At 42.6% G+C, this 18,568-nt stretch overlaps 1 protein-coding gene and 1 long non-coding RNA gene across 2 annotated transcripts in view; one reads left to right on the plus strand and one right to left on the minus strand.

Annotated features, from left to right (window-relative positions):
• The window catches only part of SLC13A1 (solute carrier family 13 member 1), a 45,789-nt gene extending 43,756 nt beyond the window's left edge, over positions 1-2,033 (minus strand). Inside the window, exon 1 of the mRNA XM_075345076.1 lies at positions 1,911-2,033. Coding sequence (XP_075201191.1) covers positions 1,911-2,012 — 102 coding nt within the window. The 5' untranslated portion in view covers positions 2,013-2,033. The remainder of the gene's footprint in view (positions 1-1,910) is intronic.
• A 213-nt stretch (positions 2,034-2,246) lies between these two features.
• LOC142303580 (uncharacterized) lies at positions 2,247-9,238 on the plus strand. The gene is made up of 3 exons (XR_012753039.1): positions 2,247-2,331; positions 2,547-2,701; positions 9,179-9,238. It is a non-coding gene; the product is annotated as an uncharacterized LOC142303580 (long non-coding RNA).
• Positions 9,239-18,568: the final 9,330 nt, after the last annotated feature.

Genomic DNA, 18,568 nt, shown 5'->3' on the forward strand with positions numbered 1-18,568 from the left:
AAGAACCATCAGCATTTGGACACAGACCGCCCAGGTTGTGGTTCTGCAAGGAAGGAAACAGGTCATGGAGCAAAAGGCCACCGGATTGAAACTGAGGCATGACATTATCTCTGTGTATTGCTGATTTTTGTTTGTATACCCTCTGATTTATACTTTCTAAAGATGATGATGATGATTATTATTATTATTATTATTATTATTTTTATTTGTACCATATTAACAAATGCTGCTTTGGACACAGTAAATATGTAATTTGTAAATCAATATGTTGGCACTAACTAAAATGTTATTATTACTATTATTATTTTTACATATACTATATTAATAAATGTTGCCTTGGTTACTTAGTAAATAATGTTACAGTTTACCATTTTGTAGAGCTCTTTATGAGTTCTCAAGATCTTACTGAGATGAACCTTTGACCATTGACAAAAAGTTTCCTTGATGTTTTCCTAGTTCATTCTTCAGTTAAAAACAAACACGGTTTTCTTATTTAAGATATGCCATTAGATCTGTTTTATATAGAGCCAGTCTCCAGTATAACTTGAAACCCCATTAAATTAATGGATTCATCATAAATTGTTTTAGCAAAATACTTGTACATGTTAACATCAGATACCAGATTGTACTTGAAACTCTAGGGGCTGATTTACTGATTTATTAAGCCTGTTACTGCTAAAAACTGGCAATAGATGTCACAAATTTTTGTATGACTTTTAACTTTTTTTATGTTGGCACAAACTTATTAAAAAGTAGTCAGATACAAGTGTAAGCAGGCATTGCCTAGCATGGCCTGAGAGAGTTAATATAATTTATGTCAAACAAGCTGCAGAGATTTTTCCAATCTCACTTATAGGCTCATACTTGAGTGTAACTCGTGCGAGGATCACATTGTATCACCCAGACCGGCCGCTGGCTCTCCTGACGGGAGCATGTCAGCTGCATAGAAATACATGCAGCTGACCTGCTCCTGCCAGAAGAGCCGGCGATTGGTCCAGGCAGTGTAATGCGTTCCTCACGCGAGTCACATGCAAGTGTGACTCCAGCCTTAGCAATATAACTGGCTCCTCTTATATTTCAGAAAATAATTTATAGAATAAAATTATTATTATTATTATATACACTAGTAATATTAATATTAGTATTTGTATTGCAGTATTATTAGTATTAATATTATATGAATTATTAATATTATTATTAGTATTTTGACAACCAAAACTGAAGCCCGAGCATTTTGTTTGGTATGGGACCTTTAACATAAGATTGAGATACCTTGTCCCATTTAATACTGTATAATAGAGATATTGTCCCCTAGATGCATATATTTCATTCATAACCAAAACCTAAAGTGGAAGTCCATCATCTCTGGAGTTGTTTTAGTCATTTGTGATGGAAAAACAAAATTAGTAATTCTTGATCCAATGTTCCAGTAATGGAAAATAAATAAAGTATTGTGGAAAAACGTACATTCATTTCTTTTAGTACCGAATCCTGGTTTTGGTTTATGAATGCTAATCTAAATCATTGACCAATATGTTGCCTGATGAAAGTAACTGTACACTCCAGGAACATTTTGATACTTTCCTTTTGCTTGTATTCCAATACTATCAGCACTGATGTAACTATCTTCAGGCAATATTCTCTTAAGTCATTTAAGATCTGACTTCTTACTTTAGGAAATTGTTAGTTATGTGATGTTCTCAAATATTATCTTATTAAGCTGTGTTCAAACCTAAGAACCTAGACCCTATAGAGAGTGTAGATACTACGCTATGTTAAGAGGTTTCCTTTGTAAATTCCAGTTGTCGGTAAAACAATACGCTCTATATCTGACCAAGTATCTTTCATGTGTACTAGTATAAATGATTGTACTGTATAAAGGAATAAAGCAGGGATGATAGAATACTTACTTTTGTTTGTATAATCAGAGGTACAGGTAAAAGAAGTAGCGGAGTTAACACAATCAGTAACAGCCTGCGGTACATCCATAGGTAACTGAGAAAAAGACGCATGGTACTCTTGTGCTGGTTCTGCTTACCTATGAGCAAAAAAAGGCTTAGATCCCTCTTAAATAGTCAAGCTTGATTAATATTTCTCTACTGGATCACCTTTAACCACTCGCAGGCATTTCTCAGACCTAGTAACCAATAAAGTTTTATTGTTTTACTGCAGGAATTTCTGTATTGATCAAATGAGAAATATTTCCAAATAATGGATATAGACTTTCCTGTTAATCAAATATTGCAGAAAGAAGATAATTAAGAAGAACTCAATGGTGATCTTGCAAAAGGTGCAGCAAAAAGGAAAACAGAAGTTTTCGGGGACTAACACGTATGGCTTATCTTTACAATACTATATCAATGATAGACTGGTAGGGGTCTGACTTCAAGCACCGCGGCTATGCAGTTGATTGAAGGGGACATGGCTTTCCACCACATGCTTCATACTAATTCTAATACTCAATATTACGTTTGGATAACTTTTTGTTTAATCCCTAAAGTTTAGAGGTGATGGATTTGTTGTGTTTTTTTTATGTTTTTCTGCAGCAAGCTCTATGGCAGTTGTATATCAAAGCATGTGCAGTGAACCCAACAGTTTTCAAGATCGGTATTTTTGGCACTTTGGAACAGACTTGTACTAATCCTGTGTAACAGTTAACCAGTTGAAGATGCAGTTTTAGAATGGACTAGCTTTATCACAGGTCTGTGTTTTGGTGTTTTGGCGCACCTTTAAACTGTATAATGTAGCTGTAACCTAAAGGGTGCTTTACACGCTGCAACATCGTTAGCGATTGCTAGCGATGTCGAGCACGATAGCACCTGCCCCCGTCGTTCGTGCGACATTTGGTGCTCGCTGCCGTAGCGAATATTATCGCAACGTCGCTGTGACCGCCAAACAATCCCTCCCTCAAGGGGGAGGTGTGTTTGGCGTCATAGCGACGTCACTGCGGCGTCACTAAGCGGCTGGCCAATAGAAGCGGAGGGGCGGAGATGAGCGGGACGTAACATCCCGCCCACCTCCTTACTTCCTCATTGCCGGTGGACGCAGGTAAGGAGATGTTCGTCGTTCCTACGGTGTTACACATAGCGATGTGTGATGCCGCAGGAATGACGAACAACATCGTACCTGTGGCAGCAATGATATTAAGGAAAGAAGCGATGTGTCAACGATCACCGTTTTTGAACGATTTTGAGATCGTTGATCGATGCTCCTTGGTGTCACACGCTGCGATGTCGCTACCAGCGCCGGATGTGCGTCACTAACGACGTGACCCTGACAATATATCGGTATCGATGTCGCAGCGTGTAAAGCACCCTTTACTCTTGCTTGGCTTACTGTCAAACCACTTTTCAAGCAAAAATCTGTCAGACACCATTAATATAATTTACAAACACACTCAGCCGCACTTTTCTCGATATTTTCTACAAGTCTAGTTAGGTGGAAAAAAAGTCTAAAGTTGTTAATAAATGTTCTATGTAGCATGTCTGCCAGAATCCCGGCTCATTTTACAAATCTTCCTCATTGATTTGTCTTTTGCAAAATGAGTAAGAGTGAAAGTGGATATTTCCCTTCACTAACAGTAAGAAAATATTTCTAAAATATGGAACTAAAGTACAAAGTATTTGCATAAAGTTGAGTAATTTTACCTGCAAATATTTTCTTTTTTCTTTTTGGAATGTACACATTGCAGATTTAGTGTGAAAGCAGCAAAACAAGAAATACAGATTATGACCAGATAACCAGAATATGTTATTCCTTAGATTCCCCAAAGTACCTTCCTTTTTGCTGATGAACACTTTACATACACTTGGCTTTCTGTCAAGAAATTTCAGGTAGTCTGTCAGATTGCAACAGGCATTCACCTAGAATGGCTTTCCAACAGTCTTAAATAAGATCCCAGAGGAGCTGGGCCTTGCTGGTTGCTTTGACTTCACTTTGTGGCAAACCATCTTAATTGGACTAAGGCAGGGCGATTCTGTAGGCCATAATATCTGATGCAGCAATCCACCCTCCCCATCTTGGTCATTTAGCTTTTACAGAGTTTGGAGGTTTGCATTGGTTTATTGTCATGTTGCAAGACAAATGATGATTCCATTAACCCTACAATGCATATCGGGGGCCTTTTAGGCCCTGGTGCTTACTTTTTTGCTATTATCTGCAAAATTGCTTTAGTTAGAATTTTGAAACTCCAGGCATTCCTCAAGTATGTCGTTGTTGGTAATATCCAGTTGTTCATATAATTTGTTTGATAGGCATTTTGGTGTAACAATGCTTTTTTGGGGAAAGCCACATCTGTGAGGAACGGGGGCCTTTTAGGCCCCTGCTATTTTTATCATGTACTCTGCAGTGTTTGTGTCTCAAGTTACTTTATTTGTAGTCAGGGTTGCTGGTGAAGGGTTTGAGGGGTGGATCATGTCATGTGAGGATATCATATGATTTTGGGAGGGAGTGATAAGACCATGACATCATCTCAGGTCCTTCTGAACACAGTAATGAGCTGTGTAGAGAGTACTGAACACAGTATACACTGTGAGCTAATTGCTGAAGGACCTGTGATGATATGATGTTGGGAGGAAGTCTGACTCATTTTGAAACCAGAAATCATCCTGCATTCAGTGGCGTAGCAACCTCTTTTGCCACCCGGGGCGGTCGTCAAATTTGCCGAACCCCCTCCGTTGGCGAGTGGTGGGGGGGGGAGAGAGGGTGGAAGGTGAGATTGGGGATAGCTACCTTTAAGGATGGATCTAGAGAGCAGGATGACAGCAGATGGAGGAGGCAGCAGATGGAGGAGGGTGAGAGGTGGAGGAGGGGGCAGCAGATGCAGGAGGGTGAGAGGTGGGAGAGAGTGGGCAGCAGATCGGGGAGGAGGTAGCGGCTGATGGGGAGAGCGGTGGTGGATGGAGGGGGGCAGCGGCTGATGGGGAGATCGGTGGCGGATGAAGGCAGGCAGCGGCTGATGGGGAGAGTGGTGGCGGATGAAGGCGGGCAGCGGCTGATGGGGAGAGCGGTGGCAGATGCAGGCAGGCAGCGGCTGATGAGGAGAGCGGTGGTGGATGGAGGGGGGGAAGCAGATGGAGGAGGGCTGTGGCAGATCGGCGGCAGTAGCAGTGGTGGATCGGGGCCGGTGACTACTGCTGCTGCCGCTGCTGCTGCTGCTGCGGGGGCTGATCGGGCACAGCGGTGGATTGGGGGCACTTACCAAATGGCACTTGCAGGGATCACTCTCCTCAGCTTTCACGGATGGAGTGAAGCTGAGGGGAGTGGTCACCTACAGGTCACCGGCCCCAGATCCAAGGTGATTGGAGAGATCGGTCACAAGGCCGATCGCTCCAATCAGAGCTGGGGGCGAATGAAACAAAGTTCACCCAGCTCCAGCCATGATCAGTGCTATAGCTGCACTGATCATGGCTGGATTTCAATGTTTCAGCCATTTTCAATGGTTGAAACATCACAGTGGCTGTGATTGGCTGAGCGGCGTTTGTCAGCCAATCACAGCCTCCGTAGGTCCGGGGGAGACACCACCCCTCCTGAGGTCAGGCAGAGGTCACTTCCTCCCCGAATCTAAGGTTTTTGCATACAGGGGCCACAATTGCACCATGACGTACTACCCAGTACTACCCAGTCATGGGTCGTTCAGTACCATGTCACCATAATGTACCCAGAACGTCATGGGTCGTTAAGGGGTTAAAGATGTTCAGGAATGCAGCTGCAGATGGCCCTTTTCTATAAGCTTTCTATTTTTTATTTTTTACCCCCAAAATGCCGCCCCCCTGACACGTGCCGCCCGGGGCGGACCGCACCCTCCGGTCCCCCTTTGCTATGCCACTGCCTGCATTACAATAAAACTAAAGGAGGTGTAGGCAAAATGGATGAAATGGTGGGAGAATATTCATGCAAGAGGCAAACAAGACACTGGCCTGTAGTAATTTTTTCAAATATACTTAATTTAGCAGCCCTGAATTAATTCATTATTTATACAGAAACTCATCCAGAATTCCATGCAGGGAGGAAAGACAGGAGACGCCTATTCTTGAAGGACCTTTGCCATGAACTTTTAGTGCCTTACATCAGTGGCGAAGCAAAACGGGGGCGGAGGGGGCGGTCCGCCCCGGGCGGCACCTGTCAGGGGGGCGGCATTTTGGCCACTCGCCTTCAGTTCTGCTGCCCCCGGGCCAAGTTCTGGGGACCGGAGTCCTCAGCAGGAAACTGTGGCTGCCGTCCCTTTAAGGCGTGCAGACCACAGCGTCCTGCTGAATTGAGCTTCATCTGCGGGCGGAGCTACCGCCCGGCGTCCTGCTCAATCCCACAGATGAAGGAGTGCCAGCCAGCGACCCCCAGCACAGCGCTGGCCTCCGGCACTGTGGGCCCCCTCTCCTCCGTGACCGAGTGGTATGTGCTATCCCCCTCCCCCCCTCGACCCGTATACTCCCTCTCAGCCACCCGGTTTATGGGCCCCAGCGAGCTGCATGGGCTTTCCCCCCCCAGGAGCCGCGTGTGTCAGTGCAGGCTCAGCTCTGCTACATCTGCCCTGTGCTCGGTGCAGGCTCAGCTCTGCTACATCTGCCATGTGCTCGGTGCGGGCTCAGCTCTGCTACATCTGCCCTGTGCTTATTGCAGGCTCAGCTCTAATACATCTGCCCTGTGCTTGGTGCAGGCTCAGCTCTGCTACATCTGCCCTGTGCTTGGTGCAGCCTCAGCTCTGCTACATCTGCCCTGTGCTTGGTGCAGCCTCAGCTCTGCTACATCTGCCCTGTGTCTGGTGCAGGCTCAGCTCCTCTACATCTGCCCTGTCCTTGGTGCAGCTTCAGCTCTGCTACATCTGCCCTGTGCTTGGTGCAGCTTCAGCTCTGCTACATCTGCCCTGTGCTTGGTGCAGCCTCAGCTCTGCTACATCTGCCTTGTGCTTGGTGCAGCCTCAGCTCTGCTACATCTGCCCTGTGCTTGGTGCAGGCTCAGCTCCTCTACATCTGCCCTGTTCTTGGTGCAGGCTCAGCTCTGCTACATCTGCCCTGTGCTTGGTGCAGCCTCAGCTCTGCAGCAGCCACGTGTGCCGGCCCCCAAAAGCCGCGTGTGTGTCTATATGTGCAGCAGAGTTGTGTGTGTGTATATATGTATGCAGTAGAGCTGTGTCTGTCTGTATGTAGCAGAGTTGTGTGTGTATGTATGCATGTATGCAGCAGCTACAGAGTAGTGTGTGTATGTATGCATGTATGCAGCAGCTAGAGTTGTGTGTGTCTGTATGTATGCATGTATGCAGCAGCTACAGAGTTGTGTGTGTCTGTATGTATGCATGTATGCAGTAGCTACAGAGTTGTGTGTGTATGTATGCATGTATGCAGCAGCTACAGAGTTGTGTGTGTCTGTATGTATGCATGTATGCAGTAGCTACAGAGTTGTGTGTGTATGTATGCATGTATGCAGCAGCTACAAAGTTGTGTGTGTCTGTATGCATGCATTTATGCAGCAGCTACAGATTTGTGTGTGTCTGTATGCAGCAGAGTTGTGTGTGTCTGTATGTATGCTGCAGAGTTGTTTGTGTCTGTCTGTATGTGCTGCAGAGTTGTGTGTCTGTCTGTATGTATGCAGTAGAGCTGTGTGTGTCTATGTATGCAGCAGAGCTGTGTGTGTCTGTATGTATGCAGTAGAGCTGTATGTGTTTGTATGTATGCAGCAGAGCTGTGTGTGTCTGTATGTATGCAGCAGAACTGTGTGTGTCTGTATATATGCAGCAGAGCTGTGTGTTTGTGTCTGTATCCAGCAGAGCTCTGTGTGTGTGTCTGTATCCAGCAGAGCTCTGTGTGTCTGTATTTATGCAGTAGAGTTGTGTGTGTCTGTATGTATGCAGCAGAGTTGTGTGTGTCTGTATGTATGCAGCAGAGTTGTGTGTGTCTGTATGTATGCAGCAGATCTGTGTGTGTATGTATGTATGCAGCAGAGTTGTGTGTGTCTGTATGTATGCAGCAGAGTTGTGTGTGTCTGTCTGTATGCAGCAGAGCTGTGTGTGTCTGTATGTATGTATGCAGCAGAGCTGTGTGTGTGTGTGTGTATAATAGGCCTACATGTGTGTAAAAAGGTGAAAGTCTAGGATTAATAGCAGCAGTCTACAATTAGCTCTTTGATTGTAGTTCCATGAAAAATAAATATTTTGATGGTTTTCCGTTTTTTTGAAAGTTTCTGGATTATCCACGGCCAACGGAGGGGGGCGGCAAATTTGACGACCGCCCCGGGCGGCAAAAGCAGTAGCTACAACACTGCCTCACATGATGGAGCGAAGCAACATGAAATGCTTGCCAAAGCAAACTAAAGAAGCAATGAAACGGTGTGGCGTACAGTCTCAGTATATTCCAGGGCCAGGAGAAAGAAAATGAAAGCGTTGTTTCATTTGTCCAAGAAACTTAGAGAGGAAAACTGAGTGACATTGTACCACTTTTGGGGAAAATGTCTGTAAATAACAGTCTTCAGAAAAGATAACATGTTAAAATTGTTTGGAAGACCAATAAAATTGAAAAGAAAAAGTTAGAAAAGAAATGTAGCTGCAGCTAGTTTACTCTAGATTTATATACCTTTGTGGGTTTTTCATATCTTTGTTTGAAATTTTGGAAAAAAAAATGTTTTTTTGTGCTTTCTGCAAAAAATTATAATTAAAATGTGCATTATTCATATTTTATTTTGCAATTTTGAAATAAACTTGTAAAAGTTATTTATGTGAGTTTCTCCATATGATCTGATGGGGGCCTAAAAGGCCCCAGTTATGTAAAAGTGTAAATTTGTGACATCACGCATGCTAGGATTAAGTGCAAACCAGATTGGATGTCATGCCTGCTGGGTATGTGTGTCTTGAATTAGGAATAGATTACCAACAGTGTCACCAGTAAATCACATCTCCTCCTCCATGTTTCACACTGTGCACCACACATGTAGAATCTGACTGATCACCTTTTCTGCATCTCAAAATACATGGTACTCCGTGCTAAAAATTCCAATTTTTAACTCATCGGACTACATCACAGATCTTTACTTATCTAATGTCCAGTCCTTGTATTGCTTGGCCTAAACAAGTATCTTTTTCTTATTTAGTGTCCTCAGTAGTGACTTATTTTAGTATATAGGACAGCTGATGTTGAGATGTGTCTGCTACTTCACACCTGTGCATCATTTATAAGAGGTTGTATTTCAGGTGCTCTCAATTTACACTTTCCGAGACTGGTAATGCTTATGAACTTATCCTCTGCGGCAGAGGTAATTTTTTATCTTTATTTTCTGGGGAAGTGTTCATGATATTAACTTTTATTCATAGTAATTAATGGATTCCATGATTGCACTGTAAAATAACTTCAAGGTTCTAGCAATTTTCTGCACTAACTAAAATTCATGTCTTAAAGTAATGATGGAATATTATCTTTCTTTCCTTAGTTATTTGTGAAATCAGGGTTGAACTGTATGGAATTATTATCACTACTACCTCTGTAAAAAAACACCTGATGGTCATAAGAAAGGGTGTTGATTCCACAAATGAACTCTTGATAAAGCACACCTGATTACTTGAAGAAATTCCAGGAGATGATGCTGATGGAGAGAATACCAAGGTGGTGTAAAGCTGTCATCAGAGTGAAGAGGTGGGTACTGCAATGAATCTAACCTTTGATACACATTCTAGTTTGTTTCACGCGTTTCTTTACTCCTTATTTCATATGCGCTCATTCGTAGTTTGCTGCCTTCAGTCTGAATCTGCAATTCCAATAAGAACATGAAAACCACTACATGAATAGTTGCGCCTAAATTTTTACTCGTAGTGTACATAAAACAGGAAAAACTCATTTACTTCACACCTTAAAATGTTTAATTGAAAACGACAGCTTCTTGCTTATTGTAAGGTGGTCTGTCAGCACAAAATAACTGGTTAAACCAATCACAGCATCTGATAGCAATAATAAAAAGCAGACCTTTTAGCCTCCAAATTCATTGGTGTACTTGCCAGAAATCCTTCTTTATTCAAATTTGTTAAAATGAGATGCTCAGTGCAGCCTTGGAATGGCTAAGCAATCCTTTCACCTTCCACCTACTTATTTTTCATCTACAGTTGAAACCAGAAGTTTACATACACTGTCTAAAAAGACACATATGTATGTTTTTCTCACAATGTGATATGAAATTAGAATAACCCTTTCCCGTTTTAGGTCAATTAGGAACCAAAATTATTTATATTTGCCAAATGGCAGAATAATGAGAGAGAATGTTTAAGGCATTTTTATTACTTTTATCAAAGTCAAAAGTTTACATGCATTTCATTAGTATTTGGTACCATTGCTCTTAAACTATATGACTTAGATCAAATGTTTTGGATAGCCTTCCTCACGCTTCTCACAATAGTTGGTAGGAATTTGGGCCCATTCATCCTGACAGAACTGGTGTAACTGAGCCATATTTGTAGGTAACCTTGCTCGCACCTGCCTTTTCAGCTTTGCCCATAAATTTTCATTAGGATTGAGATCAGGGCTTTCTGATGACCACTCCAAAACATTGACTTTGTTATCCTTAAACCACTTTGTAACCAGTTTGGCAGTATGCTTCGGGTCATTGTCAATTTGGAATAATACATTTCTGCACCAAGCTTTAAGTTCCTTGCTGATGTCCTGTAATGTTGCATCAGTATTGCCACATAATCTTTTTTCATCATAATGCCACCTATTTTGTGATGTGCACCCTCCTGCAGCAAAACAACCCCAAAACATGATGCTGCTACCCCATGTTTCACAATTGGGATGGTGTTCTTAGGCTTCAAAGTTTCTCATTTTTTCCTCCAAACGTAACAATGGTCATTATGGCCAAACAGTTCAATTTTAATTTCATCAGGCCACAGGACATCTCCAAAAATTAAGGTCTTTGTACCTGTGTGCATTTGCAAACATTAATCTGGCTTTTTTTATGTTTCTTTTCGAGTAATGGCTTCTTCCTGGGAGAGTGACCTTTCAGCCCATGTTAATACAGTACTTGTTTCACTGTGGGTAATGACACAATCCTACCAGCTTCCGCCAGTATCTTCACAAGGCCTTATGCTTTTGTTCTTGGGTTGATATGCACATGTCCAACTAAAGCATATTCATCTCTGATACACAATATCCATCTCTTTCGTGATCTGTGTGATGCCTGGACATTCCCACCTTGTTTGTACTTGCATATAATTGTTTGTACAGATGAACAAGGCATCTTCATGTATCTGAAAATTGCATTCAAGGATGAATCAGATTTGTGCAAGTCCACAATTCTCTTCCTGAGATCTTGGCTGATTTCTTTTGACTTTCCCATGATGCTACACAAAAAAGCAGTATGTTTCAGGTGTGCATTAAAATACATCCACAGGTGTGTCTCTAATGAACTCAGATGTTGCCAATAAACCTATCAGTAGCTTCCAAAAACATGTCATCATCATATGGGCTGTCCCTTATTGTTTAAAGACATAGTACTCTTAGTGTATGTAATCCTTTGACTTTGCAGAAAGTATTAAAAATAGTAGTTGAAAAAAACCCTAGGTCCATATAGTTACACCTTCCTCCACCAATTATACATTTCGTCACTAAATCATCTATAACTGACAAAGTTGTGTGTAGTGAGGAAATTATCCAGTTGTTATAGTGTCGGCCATTACTACCTCTTGAGGTGAGGCATTCCACAGTTACATAGTTACATAGGTTGAAAAAAGACCTAGGTCCATCTAGTTCAACCTTCCTCCACCAATTATACATTTTCTCATTAAGTCATTTATAACCAACAATGTTGTGTGTACTGAGGAAATCATCCAGCCCTTTTTTAAAATCTGTTATAGTATCTGCCATTACCACCTCTTGTGGTAGGGCATTCCACAGTCTGACTGCTCTAACTGTAAAGAACCCTTTCCTATTTAGCTGTCGGAATCGCTTTTCTTCCACTCGCAGTGAGTGCCCCCTGGTCCTTAGTACTGTCTTTGGAAGAAATAAGTCATGTGCCAGTCCTTTATATTGATCATACATGTATTTATACATATAAATGAGATCTCCTCTGAGACGTCTTTTTTCTAAGCTAAACATATCTAACTTTTTCAACCTGTCATCATATGGGAGGCCTTCCATTTCTTGTAGTAGTCTAGTTGCCTGCCTTTGAACTGACTCTAACTTCTGAATGTCCTTTTTAAAATGTGGAGCCCAAAACTGGACCCCATATTCCAGATGTGGCCTTACAAGTGATTTATAGAGGGGTAACAATACGTTGGGATCACGGGATCTAATTTCTATTTTATGGCTTAAAACATTTTCTTTCTCTCATTATTGTGGTATTTGACAAATATAAATAATTTTGTTAATCCTAATTGACCTAAATTATGAAAGGTTTATTCTGATTTCATGTCTGATAGTGAGAACTGTATTTCCAAGAACTGCTCCACCATGACAAGAGTGCACTGAGCACCTCATTAGCATATTTCAAGAAAGATTGATTGATTAGTTCTTGGTTTGAACGTCATTTTGTGCTGACAGACTCATTTTAAATAAACATGACAAACCTAAAAATATCTTAAAGTATATAATCAAGTCTGCATGTGACCTAAATATTTATAGATGTACTTATCTGTATATTTCTAAAATATATAAAAAGTTATATACATCTGTGTGTGTGTGTGTGTATGTATATATATATATATATATATATATATATATATATATATATATATATAATAGATAGACAGATAACCCTACAAATGATGCGGTGTGAATAAAAATAGTAATTTACTCACTCAGATGATGAAGAATCAGCAACAGACTGTTGGAGTGAACTGCTGCTCATTTACAGTAATCCTTATATTGTAAAGGAAGTACAAGGAAACTGGCAACAGTACCACTTATTTATTGTCCATGGGTGTGTTCAAGTAAAAGCAAATACATTCTTGATCTAAACTGTACAATAGCAGTTCAATGTAGTTCTACAAATATAATAGAAATAAAATAATTCTATATTATAATATATGTATACTGTATATATATATATATATATATAACACAAATTCTAAACTTCTCATCTAGCAAACATTATCTTGCGAATGTCATCATGAATCATCATCATGTATCCTACTTGGACTTGCTGAAATTTCAGAGTAATTCCAGAAAGTGATGTAGAGTAGGATACTGTAATGTTGGATCCACATTTAAAAGTATCACCAATGAAATTCTGCATCACCATTTGCATGCATACCTTTGCAGGGTACCTGCCACAAAAAAACAACCACATATGTGTGGAGAATATATTGTTGCCATGATATTATGTCTAATGCAATTTTCTTACCCATGTGGTAGGTTTGCTGCACTATGCATGCAAATGGTGACACAGACTTCGTGGATATTTTTCACAACATATGGATTTACTGTCCAATATATGTATATATATATATATATATATATATATATATATATAGCAAGTTACTACTAGTCTATATATGTGTATATATTTTATATATATATATATATATATATGTATATGTATATATATATATATATATATATATATATATATATATAGACTAATAGTAATTTGCTACATTCCTGAATTTGTTCCAGCCTGCCGTTGCTGTATATTGGACCATTTTTCCCCAGAATAGCCTATAAATATAAGTTTTCAAGAAAAAAAACCAGCCAGTACTTACTTGCAGCTCTAAAATCTAAAGCGTAGTGAATCCAGCCACGTTCTTTTAAGGCCAGTGTTTCTTCCAGAATGCCTCTGTTTCATTGTTCTGAGAATTAAGCTTCAAATTCCCTCCTGTAATCTTCCAACAATGAACGCTTTCATGCTGACAAATATTCCAGGTACAGGAAGGGACAACTAAATTGAAACATTTTACAACTAATGTAATTTTCATTCTGGACCATTTAAGCTAAAATATAAGACAATTTCTCTGTCAGCAGCGAGAATTGTAATTGTTGGAGTTCTCTTGTCAGCACCACATAGATAACAAACATGTATTTTTCATCTTCTCATCATGACATAAATACATTCTTCCATAACACCTGTTTTCAACAATGCAAAAAAAAATAAAAATTCAAAATTGGAAATGCACGTTATATATTATTCAGATTAATATACAGCAGTGGCTCAGGAATGTTACTCCGGAACACGAATATTTCTCTATTACCTATATTAATACAATATTGTTCCTTTTTTCAAAGGGAACCTGTCAGGTGGTTTACGCTGCAGGAATCACGTGTAGAATGAATCAGACAGTGACTGAGTTATTGCAGCCGTCCATGTTTTACACTGAAATGCAGCCACAATTTGGAGGAAACATACTTGGAAAAGCCTATATGTCTCGGCTGACTTATCGGTCACTGGCAACTTCTCCTTATCTTCAAGACTCTGAGACTTTACTCTATATGTATATAGGCAGAAACCATTCAGTCAAAAAGATTGGGGTGGACAGAAGCCACCAAAAACCTGCCTTGGTCTGGTCATATTCTCTGGACGGCTTTACAAAGTGTGCCATAGCACTTCAGAGTAAAAAATACATGGCTGCTATAGTCCACCTAGACTAGACTAGGTTAATTCATGTTCTCCGTAGTTTGAGAGGCATGACTCTGATGACTGGTTCCCTGTAAAACAGGTTTTTAAAAAAATGATCTTATGTCTTGTTAGAAAAAAGCATAAATAGTATTCCCGTAATACAAAATTACTTTGGTAGGGCCTATCCCCCAACTTCCATGTGAAATGGAATAGTGTTGAATAGTGATGAGCGAGTACTAAAAAGCTCGGGTGCTCGAAGCTCGGGCCGAGCCTCCCAAGATACTCGTGTACTCGGGCCGAGCAACGAGCCCAATGTTATCCTATGGGAGACCCGAGTATTTTTGTGAAATGACCCCCCGGCAGCATGGAGAAACCCTAAAAATGGCACAAAAGTCTCAGAAGAGTGCTCAAATGACATGGCAACAGCATGGGGAAGACCCCTTGAATCATTTATCACTGAAAAGTCACAGCTGTGAACAATTTTGTCCGCGTTTTACGCCATTTTTACGGACTCACCAGAAAACCTTCCAAAATGACCCCAAAATGATTTTTCATGGCGGAAATGTTAAGGGCACATACCCAATAGTGAGATAGAGCTGGTGTATGTTACTTTTTGAGATTAATACATGAAAGATTTTACGTGAAAACATTGTGTGGCACTCCGATGTCCCTGAGAAGAGACGTACATGAAGGCCTCTTGAGTCTAATGTGCCCATTTTGAGGAAGTGAGTCTTTGTAGTATTTTCCTTTGCCAGGGCAGTCCAAAATTGTGAGGTTCACCAATGCCCCTGCATACAGACGTGCATGAGGGCCTCAAAACATTAAGTGTCCATTGTCAGGAAGTGGGTGTATTATAGTATAGCCCTTAGGCAGGGCAGCCAAAAATTGGGAGGCTCCACATTGTCCCTGGATAGAGACGTGCATGAGGGCCTGTAAACCTGAAGTGCCCATTGTAAGGAAGTGGGTCTATTGTAGTATAGCCCTTAGGCAGGGCAGCCAAAAATTGGGAGGCTCCACGTTGTCCCTGGATAGAGACGTGCATGAGGGCCTGTAAACCTGAAGTGCCCATTGTAAGGAAGTGGGTGTATTATAGTATAGCCCTTAGGCAGGGCAGCCAAAAATTGGGAGGCTCCACATTGTCCCTGGATAGAGACGTGCATGATGGCCTGTAAACCTGAAGTGCCCATTGTAAGGAAGTGGGTCTATTGTAGTATAGCCCTTAGGCAGGGCAGCCAAAAATTGGGAGGCTCCACGTTGTCCCTGGATAGAGACGTGCATGATGGCCTGTAAACCTGAAGTGCCCATTGTAAGGAAGTGGGTGTATTATAGTATAGCCCTTAGGCAGGGCAGCCAAAAATTGGGAGGCTCCACGTTGTCCCTGGATAGAGACGTGCATGAGGGCCTGTAAACCTGAAGTGCCCATTGTAAGGAAGTGGGTGTATTATAGTATAGCCCTTAGGCAGGGCAGCCAAAAATTGGGAGGCTCCACGTTGTCCCTGGATAGAGACGTGCATGAGGGCCTGTAAACCTGAAGTGCCCATTGTAAGGAAGTGGGTGTATTATAGTATAGCCCTTAGGCAGGGCAGCCAAAAATTGGGAGGCTCCACGTTGTCCCTGGATAGAGACGTGCATGAGGGCCTGTAAACCTGAAGTGCCCATTGTAAGGAAGTGGGTGTATTATAGTATAGCCCTTAGGCAGGGCAGCCAAAAATTCGGAGGCTCCACGTTGTCCCTGGATAGAGACCTGTTAGGTTCTTAGTGCCTCCGTGCTTGCATTTAAAAACCGCACGTGTGTGCCTGTTGGTGGCAGCTTTCCGCTGCATTTGTGTGAGTTTTGCAAAAACTTGGATATAACGCACAAGTCTAGTGAATACACATCAGCACAGCATTGCAAAATGCGCAAGGGCGTTGTCAACGAACAAGGAAGTGGACGTGATGGTGGTGCAGGCAGAGACCGAGGTTGTGTGCAAGCTCTAATTTCGCAACAACAAAGGGCCACATCTAGTCGCTCGCACGTCCTGTCCCAAATTCTTGGGGACCGCAGCAGTACACCGCTCTTGAACCAAGACCAGTGTCAACAGGTTGTTAGTTGGATAGCGGATAATGCTTCCAGTCAGATTGGCACCACCACAAACACTCTGTCTTCCACACGGTCAAGTGTCAGTAGCCGTGATACTGCACCGCACATTTCAGAACCTGATCCTCCTTCCTACCACCAGGCCGAGTACACGTCCACGGACATTACTGATCCCACACTTGGACACTCGGAAGAGCTGTTCGTTCACGTTTCCATTCACAAATTCTGGCCTCTCGCCAGCTCCTGTTGAAGTGGGCCATGACGAGATTGTATGTACAGATGCCCAAATATTTGAGCAGCCACGTTCTCACGAAGTTGGCAACGTGTCTCAACAAGGGGTGGACGATGATGAGACACAATTGTCAGGAAGTCAGGAGGAGGAGCAGGGTGCGGAAGAGGAAGACGACGTGGTGGATGATCCAGTAAATGACCCAACCTGGCAGGAGGATATGCAGAGCGAGGACAGCAGTGCACAGGGGGAGGGAGGCGTAGCATCACAACAGGCAGTAAGAAGCAGAGTGGTGGCCCCAGGCAGACGTCAGGCAACTGTTCCCCGGAACAACACGACACAAGGTGCCTGTACAAATGTTAGGTCTTCCCGAGTCTGGCTGTAATACTATTGTATGTATTGAGGATTTCGATTGCGTTAGGGCAATGACAACCAGAGACGAGTTCTTGGTGCAAGACGTTTATAATATGCAACCAGCAAATATGTACATAAACGGAACAAAAACACAGTAGAACATAAATACAGGAAATACCTTCCAGGGACGGAGCGAAAGGGAATTCCCGGGACCGCGCACCGGACTCCCCCAGGGAGACCACCAAGAGCGAACCCCTATACAGGGATTGTCTGGCAATCACCCCAGAAGCCCTAAATGCGCAGCAGCCGGGACACAAAAGGGCAATAGGTAAGTCCAAAAATGTCCGTACGTGATGTGAGTCCAGAGTGGTATTAAACGGAAGGAACCGGGCAGAAGTGCCGACCAAAGACGGCAAACGGAGTCCGGGCACAGCTAGATGATACCAGATGAAGTCCAGAGTCGGTGTCGGTTGTTTTCCAAGAGGATCCGAATAACAATCAGGAACCAAAAGCAGCAGGGCAGGAGCACACAGGAAGCAGTATACTCAGGCACTGGACTAAGCTTTAGGGGCGGCTTTTAAACAGATGGACAGGAAGTAGGGCAACAGAACAGAAAACTCCATGTTAACAAAGGGCAAGCTCTTTCAAAAGAAAACTGGAAAACCTGGAACTCTGACACTGGCAGTTTTTTAAGTTGGCTCCAGATGATTCTAAAAAGGCCATTTGCAACACCTGCCATGCCAGCATCAGCAGGGGTACCAAAACTAGCAGCCTGACCACCAGCAGCATGATCAGGCACATGCCAGCCAAGCACCCGACTTTGTGGGAAGTACAACAGAGTCCAGGAGCAGTGCTTGCTGATGTCACTGCTACGTCTTCGCTGGTTGTGCATGCGAGCCAATCCCCTGTCCATGCTGCCTGCGAACAAGCCTCCTCCACTCCTGCACCTGCAGTTGCCTACGCAGAAAGAACACCATCATCAAGCACGTCCTTGTCCCAGCGCAACGTTCAGTTATCCATTCAGCAAACCTTTGAACGCAGGCGCAAATACACTGCCAACACCCCACATGCCACAGTTCTAAATGCTAACATTTCGCGACTGCTTGCGCTGGAAATGTTGCCTTTTAGGCTGGTTGAGACAGAAGCATTCCGCGACCTGATGGTGGCAGCTGTCCCACGTTACTCGGTCCACAGCCGCCACTATTTCTCCCGGTGTGTCGTCCCCGCATTGCATAACCACGTGTCACAAAACATCACACGTGCCCTGAACAACGCTGTTTCAGCCAAAGTCCACCTAACCACAGACACGTGGACAAGTGCATGTGGGCAAGGCCGCTACATCTCGTTGACGTCACACTGGGTTAATATTGTGCAAGCTGGGACCCAGT

The sequence above is a fragment of the Anomaloglossus baeobatrachus genome, chromosome 4 (assembly GCF_048569485.1).
Source record: "Anomaloglossus baeobatrachus isolate aAnoBae1 chromosome 4, aAnoBae1.hap1, whole genome shotgun sequence".
NCBI classification, from domain to species: domain Eukaryota; kingdom Metazoa; phylum Chordata; class Amphibia; order Anura; family Aromobatidae; genus Anomaloglossus; species Anomaloglossus baeobatrachus.